This window comes from Phodopus roborovskii, unplaced genomic scaffold (assembly GCF_943737965.1).
Source record: "Phodopus roborovskii unplaced genomic scaffold, PHOROB, whole genome shotgun sequence".
In the NCBI taxonomy this organism is placed as follows: Eukaryota; Metazoa; Chordata; class Mammalia; order Rodentia; family Cricetidae; genus Phodopus; species Phodopus roborovskii.
The window spans coordinates 13400012-13411165 of record NW_026126636.1 but is presented as its reverse complement, the minus strand read 5'-3'; the positions used below and the strand labels follow the sequence as shown (position 1 = coordinate 13411165).

At 46.9% G+C, this 11154-nt stretch overlaps 1 protein-coding gene across 1 annotated transcript; it reads right to left on the bottom strand.

Annotated features, from left to right (window-relative positions):
• Nucleotides 1-4363: 4363 nt before the first annotated feature.
• Nucleotides 4364-10910, bottom strand: LOC127238985 (zinc finger protein 773). Its single transcript, XM_051207782.1, has 5 exons — nt 10628-10910; nt 8318-8356; nt 7079-7205; nt 6351-6449; nt 4364-5849 (listed from the first exon to the last, which is right to left on the bottom strand). Exons 1-5 carry the CDS (start codon nt 10703-10705, stop codon nt 4954-4956), a joined length of 1239 nt encoding a protein of 412 aa, XP_051063739.1. The 5' UTR covers nt 10706-10910; the 3' UTR covers nt 4364-4953.
• Between the last annotated feature and the right edge of the window lie 244 nt (nt 10911-11154).

Sequence of the window (11154 nt, the reverse complement as noted above, 5' to 3'; positions counted from 1 at the left end):
CAGAGGTTGAATCAAGGTGCTTGGCGTGTGAAACCAAAACAGAAGCCACATTGTTATACATTGTTACTAAATCTCCTAAACCTAATATCTCCTGCTAACCATGCTTTTCAACCTATGCTGAACTTATGACCAGATGATGTATGCCTACCTGCTTTGCCTTGCTAATCTCTCGAACCCATGATTGCCCTTTTGTCTTAGGAAAATGTGTCTTCCCAGACACCTTATTAACTTCCCGGCTGCATGACACATTCTTGCACTTATCTATCCTTCAGGCAGCCTTAAGTCCTGAGTCTCCCAGGTGTTTGAACACTGAATCCCCCAGGAGCAAACAGCCAACTATATCGACAGCTGTTTTCTATCAACTCTAACCCTTTCCAGTAAAAGGGACCTCAACAGTCAATGGAGGAACTGCTCCCTGAAATCCTGACTTTGGGAGAGGCAGCCAGCTGGCTAGTCTAATAAAATTGGATTTAGTTTTTCTCTTGCAGAGGACCCAGGTTCAGGTCCCACAGCACATCTATTTCAGGGGAATCTGTTGCCGTCTCCTGGTCCCCACAGACATATGTCCACTTTTATACAGGCACCAAAGGTTCATACACACAAAATAAGTAAATCCTTTTTAGGGCTAATCCAACCGGGCTTGTCAGTCATCTGTCCAAGAGCTTAGGGGTTGGAATTCTTACCACCTAAGCAATCTGAGTCCCCTGCGGAGATTCTGAAACTGCCCTCCATAGACATCATCCGCACAGATATGCTGGGGCTTCCCAGCTTCCCTTGGGCGGCCTGCAGAACCTCTTCGGACTTGGAAAGGTAGCCTGTCTGTCTTTGCACTCCTGGGTGTACATTTCCTGACACTTTTGTCTTTTCTAGTTGGTTCTCCAAACCCACATCCCTGCCAGCATGAAGCTACTGTGTACATGAACTTGCTTCATGGTATGGTATCCATCAGTGGAACAGGCCAGCCCCAGTCAGACTCAAACATGGCTTACCATATGTTTTCTCCTGGCAGCTTCTGGAGTTACACTTTAACTTGTCTGCTCAAGTTCTTATTTGTTTGTTTTCTTCTTAGCAACCCTGGGAAATTGGTTCTGAGCTCTTTCTAGTCCATTTCATATATATTTGTGTGTGTGTGTGTGTGTGTATGTGTGTGTGTGTGTAAAATTTTCTTTGCAATTCTCTCTTTACATTTTTCATTTTATGTACGCTCACAGTTGGGAATGGGGGTCAGATGAGTCTGGGGTCACATGAATCTCCAAGCATGCAGGTTGTCAGGCTTGGTGGCCAGCACCTTTCCCTCTGGAACCATTTCACAAGCCCCAAAGTCATTTTATTTCTTTCTTTTTCTCTCTGTGGATTTTAATTTACATTAGTGTTTATGAGCAAGAGTGGACATGCATGTTTGCCTCCAGGGGCAATGGGAATTGGATCCCCAGGAGTTGAAGTTACTGGCAGCTATAAGCTACCAGGATTAGGTGCTGGAAGCTGCACTTTGTCCCCAGAGAGAAGAAAGCCTTCCTGACCCTGGGGGCTATCTCTCCAGTAGCAGCCCCACCCCTGGTTACTTATTTATTTGAAACCGGTACTTACATTATAGTCCTGGCTGTCCTGGAACTTGCTGAAGAGCAGACTGGTCTCAAAATCAAGAGATCTGCCTGTATGTCTCCCAAATGCAGAGATTAAAGGTGGGCACCACCACATCTGGCTTCCCTTATTTATTTATATCTATGTATCCATCCACCCATCTGTAATCTATTTTCCATCTGTCTATGTATCTATGTATCTATCTATCTATAATCTATTTTCCATCTGTCTATGTATCTATCTATGTATCTATCTATGTACCTATCAATGTATCTATGTATCTATCTATGTATCTATGTATCTATCTATGTATCTATCTATGTATCTATGTATCTATCACCTGTCTATGTATCTATACTAAGAAGGGGCTGGAGAGATGGCTCAGAGTTTATGAGAACCAACTGCTTTTTCCAGAGGACCTGGGTTCAATTCCCAACACTCACATGGCAGTTTACAACTGCCTATAACTCCATCTCCAGGGGATCTGACACTTCATACAGGCACACATGCAGGCAAAACACCAATACACACAAGAAAAAAATAAATAAAAAAAAAGATGCTAAGAAGCCAGAGGTGTTGTGCACCACCACGCCTGGCTTCTCTTACTTGTTTATTTATTTAAGAAGACAGAAAACCCAGAAGAGGAAACTGCAATTAATCAAATAATAATTTAAACTGAGGATAACTAAAGGGTGGTCAGTGGAATTAGGACCATCACAAAGCCTGGCCCTGTACTGAAGGAGAATTCTTAAAACATTTGTTTCGAAAGGGCTATGAAGGAGCAGAAGGGTGTGGAGGGCCTGTTAGGCACTTCCCCACAGAGGTGTTGTTGGCTAGTCGGTAGTTCTGATGGGTGGCTGCAGAATTAAAGTTTTAGAGTGTAAGGATTCTGGGCTGTGGTTGAGACATGGCTGTTGGTGGTACAGATGTGGCTCAGCAGGTTTTCATGGCCACTCACTCCTTTTGGAAAAAAAGGAAGGTCAATCATACAGTTAGAGCAGCCCATTGATGGCTCATCTCCTCAGGCTCACACAGAGGCATCTTCCCGTCCCTGTGGAAGGAACCTCGGCAGAGTTTTGTCCTTGGCAGTGTACCCCTAGCAGTTGGATGAAACTCAGAGCTGGCTTCTCAGGGCCGGCCTGTATTTACTCACTCTATTTTCTTGAAAGTACTTGTTGAAACAGTACTGGGTCAACACTCATACACAAATGGGCAATTAAAACCTAATTGAAATAAATAACATTATTATGAGAGCATTTGTGGGGTTTGCCTTTATAAATCTTCTGACTAATGTAATTTGATGCTATAATCTGGGAATCCCGAGTATGGACATGGCCACTATCCATCATCCTGGCTAAATTTGACTCAAAAATTGTGCTAGTGGTCTTATTCTTGCCCCATTGGATTAACAGAAAACCCTTCAAAGACTTTGAAAAAAGGAAAGGAAAATAGCCCTCAAGGAGAGGTTGAGCTTCAGCTTCCAGAGTACCCAGCTCTCTGTGTGCTTGCTGTATGCATTTCCTCATCCCCCTAGTTAAAATTTTCTGACTGGCTGATGCTGTCTGCTCATGACTGCCATGTTTTACAATTTTCTGTGTTGCTATCTCTAGGATGGGAGAGTTTTCCTGCCTTTTAATTCTTTAAGTGGCAGAGAAAACAAAGCTTGCTTTAAATTGGGCTCAAAGTGTGGTAATGGCCTTACCTTCGCCTGGTGGTGTACATACAATCCCAGTGCTCAGGACACTGACTTATGAGAGTCAAGATCCTGAGGCAGGCCAGGCATACAACAGCTCTGCCATATAACGCTCAAGGACAGAGAAAGGGAATGGACTTTGCTACTAGTTCTCAGAAATACTAAGTCATGTCAGAATATTGCCAGGTGCAGTAGCACTCACCTTAATCCCAGAATTCAAGAGGCATGGGCCTACAGATCTCTCAGTTCAGAGCCAGCCCAGTTTACACAGAGTTCCAGGCTAGTCAGGGTTACAAAGTGAGATCCTGTCCCCCACCCCCCAAAAAATAAAGGTAAAACCAAACAAACCCCACACACATGCCCATGAGAATTTAAAAAACACTACAGAACTATGCTGGGGTATACACTCACATGTACACACAGAACCAAGAAAAGCACAAAATTTGAAAGGGCCCACACTTCACAGAGAACACAGCACATGCATTCAAGACACACACATACACACAGGCAAACACATAAATGGAAGCATTTGGGCTACATTTCAACATGAGATCACAGGGGACACCACGGAGCTGCTCTCATCAGAACTAGTAAAACTCCAGGCTGGAGAGATAGCTCAGTGGTGAAGGGCATGCATTTCTTTCCTAGTATTGAGACTGTGATTCACAACCACCTGTTCCTCTAGTTCCAGGGGGAGGATATGCCCTCTAATGACCTTTGTCAGCACCAGACACATATGTTGTATACAAACATAGACATATGTATATGGGTGGATATACATATATGCAACCAAACATTCATCAAAGAGAGAGAGAGAGAGAGAGAGAGAGAGAGAGAGAGAGGGTGGTGGTGGCTCACACCTTTAATCCCTGTGCTTGGGAGGTGGAGACAGGCTGGTCTCTGTGAGTTCAAGTCCAGCCTGGTCTACAGAGTGAATTTCAGGACAACCAAGGCTAAAAAAAGAAACTCTGTCTTGAGGTGGGGGTGGGGGGGGGAGAATCTCACATCAACAGAAACCTAACTGAAACTCGGGAGCACAGAAGAAACCCTCTGAAAAGAGCCATGAAAGACTATGGGGGGGGGGGGAACAAACATTTATTCAGGGCACTGTAACACTCGGTAAAGAGAGAAGCCACACCTCATTACAAATCCAAGGCCACTCTGTTCCTCCTCCAACCAAGCTGAGTCCCATGGAAACTCCACTCCACACTTGTACAGTCAAGAACAGAACTCCCCCTCTCTCATTTCCCTCGCACCAACTTCTTGGGAAGAGATCTACTGGAGGAGGACATTTCAATGGACGCGTCTCTCACAGAGGGTAATCTCATAACTTCTCATTCAAGGTCAGGGGAAGTCCTAAAGTGAAGGTTTGCCAGTGGCTGAAGCTATTCCCTAAAATCTCTGCACTCAGAAACCTGTGCAGGGGTGTGTGTGTGTGTGTGTGTGTGATGCTGTTTTCAGATAACACTTTTGTTCAGAGGATTCAAACGTGGATTCCCCAAAGCACGGGTTCATGACATATCCTGGTCCAGGGACCTCTCCACTTTTATGAGTTGGAGGTGTGTGTGAATGATGCCATTTGCTCTTTAACAACACTTCTTTTGTCCCACTGGCTTTTCTGGTGTTCAGTTAGATGACCATGGGACTTCTTACCTTTATTGCCCGCTTTAGACTTTCATTTACCGAGTGTGAATCTTCCGGTGTTTATACAGGCTAGAGCTACTGCAATACACTTTGTCACACTCCCTACATGCATACTGCTTCGCCACAATGTGGACTTTCATGTGTCTGACAAAGTTGTAACTTGAATTAAAGACTCTTCCACACTCATTGCACTTAAAAGGCTTGCCATGGACTGTCAGATGCTCAATGAGGTCAGAGTTTTGGGTGAAATACTCCCCGCATTCACTGCAACTGAAGGGCTTTTCTGCAGTGTGACTGTAGAAATGGTTCAGAAGGCCTTCTCGGCTTCTGTAGGATTTCCCACATTCACTGCACTCAAAGGGCATTTCTCCAGTGTGAAATCGATAATGAACTTTAAGGCCTTCCCTGCTCCTGTACGATTTCCCACATTCACTGCACTTAAAGGGCATCTCTCCTGTGTGGAGTCCCTGATGGGAAATGAGGGAGATATTATGCTTGAAGGCTTTGCCACATTCACTGCATCTATAAGGCTTTTCCCCGGTGTGCATTCTGAAATGCTTAATGAGAAAGGCTTTTTGGCTGAAGGATTTCCCACACTCGCTGCACTGGAAAGGCTTTTCTCCAGTGTGGATCTTCCAGTGCCGATTAAGGTGAGATATACTAGTAAAGACTTTGCCACAGTAAGTGCATTTGCAGCTCCTCTTCTCAGTGGGAATGGCCTCTCCACTCTCAGCCTCCCCGACAGTGTAAGTCACCTGGTGCCCGGGAAGACCTGAGGAAGTCTGGAGGATCATTGCATTGTCTGCACTTAGCAAGGGTGTCTCAGCATGGCTCAGCATGGGCTGTTGGAGCATGGATGAATTAAGCTCTCCTTCCTTGGGAAGACTCTGCTCAAAGGGGGATGCTTCACTCTCCACTTTGATCCAACAACCTGAACAGTGAGAAATACTGATGAACGGCGTGGAGACTGTTGAGCGACAGACAGGCAGCACATATTACTAACAGTGTTCTGAGATTTCTCACAGAACAAAGGGGCTAGTTCAGGGCTGTGAGGACCCAGTGCCATGCTCCATTTGTCCGTATCATAGGGCCTAGGGATGCTAGGGACAGCAAGAACACAAGCATGGAGTGAATCACAGAGAGACATGCTGAGAATTATGGCACTGCCCGCAGCAATAGCTTTCTACAAGCGTCGGCTGCTGAGGATGCAGGACACAGTGCAGCAGGCTGTCTAGGCCCCTAAGACACGGTGACTGAAGAGCTTGCATTCAAGGACTGCCCGAGGTATAATGCACACTAGCACAATCAAGGAAAGCCTGAGTTCCACAGCTTTGCAAGGCAACGGGCAAAACAAAAGAGACTGGACCATGAGGGCCAGGCCTGGTTCAGAAGTAATATGTGCGTACACCTGTCATCTCCACTCTAGAAGTACCTGTCCACAAACATGGAGTCGTGAATCTCAGTGCAGGCACGGAGAGATCTCTGCAAGACTCCACCTGAGTTATGTCACTGATCCCAGAAAGCTCAAGTCCTAAAGGAAAATGACAGAAGAGATGAGTGTTCTGTGCAAGGGCTCACTGATCCTCCAACCCCTAATAATCCGAGGGAAAGACCCTAATGAGGACAACCCTTATCAGAGTGGCTTGCAAGAGAAAGAAATAATGGGCCCACCGGTGCCACAATTCCCGCCACCTGCAGACACAAGGCATGCCATCTAAAAACAGAGAGAAGTATCTGGATCACAGAGATGCCATGGCATCAGCTCAAGGAAGACTGATCACTGCTGAGACTCCCAACCACCTAGTGATGCATACCATTAATCCTGGCACTTGGAAGGCAGAGGCAGGAGGATCTCTCTGAGTTCCGGCCAGCTTGGTTAATACAGTGAGTATCAGGAGGTCTTGCATAACCCACCACACAGACAGATATTGTCACCTCAAATGATTTGTTTGCCTTTACTGTTCTTAAGAGAGAAAAGGTGTTGCATAACTAGTTGTGTCTATAACCTGTACTTTCAGTGGGGGCAAAGACACTGTTCACAAGCCAGCTTTGAGAAGAATATATCTGCTTGTAGAAAAAAGAAAAAAAAAAAAAAAAAAAACAAGCCAAGCCTGTACAGACATGCTTTAACATGATTGGGCGCAGGGTGGAGGCACTTACTCAGTGAGGACACAAGTTCGAAGATGTCTGTCATCACAGTCTGGTACAGGAGCCTTTGGGAATCATCTAGCAGCTTCCATTCCTCCCAGGAGAAGTACACAGCCACGTCCTCAAAGGACACACAGCCCTACCACAATGGGAAAGCTGAGTTCATATGCAGCCCCTTCTCAGGGACTCCTGCCATCCTCAAGACAGCCACCCCCACTTAGCTTCCTACATCAGAGGGTCCCAGGCTCTGAAGCTATGACGTCCAGTCTGTCCTCAAGGTCCCACCAACCACTCTGCTCGGCACTCAGCAAGGACAGGCAGGTGGACTGATGGTGTCTTGGTCACTTTTTATTACTGTGAAGACACACCATGACCAAGGCAACGTAGAGAACAGAGGGTTTATTGGGGGCTTACACCTCAGAGAGTGAGCCCATGGCCCTCAGAGCGCAGGCAGCCATGGTACTGCAGCAGTAGCTGACAGCTTCCATCCTTACCCACGGGTACCAGGGACACAGAGTTAACTGGGAATGGCATGGGCTTTTGAAACCTGCAAGCCCATCCCCAGTGACACACCTCCTCCAGCAAGGCCACACCTCATAATCCTCCCCAAACTGTGCCACCAATGGGGACCAAGTATTCAAGCCTATAGACCTATGGGAGGGAGGGAAAGGGATGTTCATTGAAACCACCACAGCTGGAGTCAATCCAAGCTTGAAGGATGCAATGAACAGTCCCTCCTCCCTAGCAGAGAATTCCCATGGGCTCCTCCCAATCATCTGCCTCACACAGACCATTCTGGGTCACCGTTGTCCACTGTGTCCCGGGCAGGAAGGCCAGGAAGCCATCTAGACATACTCTCACAGCACACACAGCAGTCTCCACACTGAATTTCCATTTCCACCTCAGCGGCAAGCCCAGCCCTCAGCTACTGGGCAACCCCCAGCTCCTGCCTTCCACCTAAGCCAGCAGACCCCATGCACACCTGAGGAGGTCTCAGCGTTCCCGACCCATCTCCCTTCCAGGCTTCCTCTAATGCTCATCCCTGGAACTTGAAGACCTCTGAAACTTAAGTCAATGGCTGTCACGAATGGAAACCTGGCCATGCATTCTGACCTTACATTCTGACGCCTGCCAGGACAATCCAGCAGAAGCATAGAGAGAATGCCAGGCAAAGAGACCCAAGACACCACACTCACAGAGGTCTCTCATGTGAAATCTGAGGAGTGTGGCTCCTGGGCACCCTCCACTCACCTCTTCCTGGTTGGGAGGCTTCATTGAGTAATGGGAAACCTGTAGAAAAACAAGACTGTGAGTAACAAATGAGGGTGTTGGCATCCCACAGGTTCATCCAAGTCCCCTCTCATACGTGCAGTCAGGCTGGCCCAACTGCCGCCTGGGCTCCATCCTTTAATGGTGTCCCTTACTGGACAAGGAATCAATCTCCTCAGTTTGTTCTCTGAGGGCAAGAATGGCAGCTTGTCTGTCTTGTTTTCTGTTCTATGGCTGTGATGGGAGGCGGTGATGCAGGCCACTCTTATGAAAGTGTTTAAGTGGGGGCTTGTTTGTAGTTCCATGCTGTTAGCCACCTGATACCAGGGTGGCAAGCAAACACACATGGTGCTAGTGTGGTAGCTGAGAGTTTCACATCCCGATATAGAAGCAGCAGGCAGAGAGAGAGAGAGAGGCAGGCAGGGACAGGAGATAATGTGACAATGGCAAATTTTCCCAGCTGCACGCTTCCAACCAGGCTACACCTCCTAATCTTTCTCAAACAGTACCACTCCCTAGTGACAAAGCATTGAAACACATGGGCCTATGAGAGCCATTCTCCCCCAAACACCACACAGTCCTAGCTCAAAAGGAAAACCATTGCATCAAATTCAGTACCATGTGTCAAGCGCTCAGTGCAGGCTTTTCCTGGGTGCATGCTAATGCTTGTGTCAGGAGTTTCGCAAACACTTAAACAATTATTTCCAGGATGTATGGTTTTATCTACATACATTTCATTAAGAATTTAGGAGCCTAACATCCCCCATGGAGGGATAACTGCCTTAATCTAGAGACAGGAGAGAAGCCCTAGTCCCTACTTCACAGGACCTGTCAGATCTACATGACCCCAACTGGATGGCATTCCCCTACATATGGAATTGGGGTGGGGGGATGGGAGGGGAGGGTGGTTAGGGTGCATGTGAGAGGGCAGAGAGGGTAAAAGGGAGGGAGGGAGGGCTGGGGGAGGGAGGGAGGGAGAGGGAACCGGGATCAACATGTAAAATAATAAATTAAATTAAAAAATGATTTGACTCCAAAATTTAAGTTCAAGGACAAGTTACTGGGGAAAAGGATTTCTATTTTTGTTTCCACAGAAAATGAAAAGATGTGGATTCCTTCCAGACTCATGTGGTTTGATCAAGCCAGACCGCCTAAAACAGAGTACGACGTGATCCTACATTCAAAACAGTTGGACAAAGCAGTCTTACAGACTACAGCCAGGATTTCTGCATCTTCTTAGAATCCCCCATGACAGCGCCCCTTACCAGCAGGAAGTAGTTTGGAAAGAACAACGCCCAAATTCCCAAATATTGTCTATAAATGTTTGTTTTCATTTAAATGGACTTGGTTATATAAAATTAAAAAAAAAAAAGAATTTAGGAGCCTAGCTGTAGTGGGTGGCCCATGCCTTTAATCCTACAGAGAAACCCTGTGGGGGGGGGGAGGGGCATTTAATATTAGCCAGCCATAGTGATACACCCCTTTAATTGCAGCACATGGAAGGCAAAGGAAAGCAGGACTCTTGTGAGTCTGAGGCTACATAGGCCACTCAGAGTCGCATGGTGAATCCAATCGGGGTAAATAGTGACAGTTAACACAGTAAACTTTACTCAAGTGATGAATGTTTTCACATAAAAAAAAGGGGGGGGAGTATTTATTTTTAAATCTATCAGAGAGGTCGGAGGTGGAGGCCACGCCTTGAATCCAATCACTCTGGAGGAGCTATGTGAGTTTGAGGCCAGCCTCGTCTACATAGCGAGTTCCAGGACCGCCAGTACTGTCTCCGAGGAAGAAAATAGTGAAAATCTACCAGATATCTGAAGACTACTCTTCACTTCTATGGTCTACACCTCTAACTCCTGCGTTGGTCCACAGGATATACCTCCATCCACGTCACCTTATCCATGCCCAATATTCCCCGGGGAGGTTTGGAAAACTCTGAATAGATCAAGTCTCTCTTCTGTTCAGACCTACCGCGACCCCACCCCCACCCCCCCTGCATCTCCACAAATAAAAGCTCCGTGGGCGCACTGCGATCTTTCCACCATCTAATTAATGCCAGCAGGGGTCACTCCAGGGCTTCTGTCTATGAGCTCGCTCATGCGGGCCTGCAAGCCTTTGGATGTGCAGCCTACTAAACGTCGGGTGAGTCAGAGGGAATCGCTCTCTAGCATTTAAATGTCTCATCCACCAGTGTCCTACAATCGGGGACGCCGGGCCTGATCTGTTGGCTCCTGATCCTGATCTCAAAGCTCTAGAACTCAGGTAGACGGGCGATCACCAAGCACTCACCTGGGGCAGAGCTCCACCCGCAGCCTCCACGATCACCATCGGACTCCACAGGATGGTGGGGCCCTGGGACATGGCCATTACTTACTCCAAGCCTGGATCAGGTCACACGGGTCGTCTCAAACCTCAGGTCCGTCTCTGTGATCAAGGAGAAACGTTTCTAACGCTCCGGTTTTCTTGTCATGGCCAACGCAGATGAAACCAGTTTTCTGTGAACCATACTGACGGGTCCAGGAAGTTACAAAGAATCTCCTTCACGTAAAGCCCAAAGTCCCGCCCAACTTTTTTTTTTGTCATCACTGAACTACAAATTTTCATTGGCCGAACCTTTTGCAATGTTTTCTGGGCAATGTAGTTCAAAAAGGATCAACTGTCAGCTCAGGACACAACTGTCCAGATGGAGGAGACTCATTTTTCGTGGGTTTCATGGGGACTGGTGCTGAGAATATTGTGATTATAGACTCGGTAATATTTTCCAAGTGAGTTGGGTGTGGTTGCTACAAGGCTGAGCTTGCTGGAACTCTTCAAAG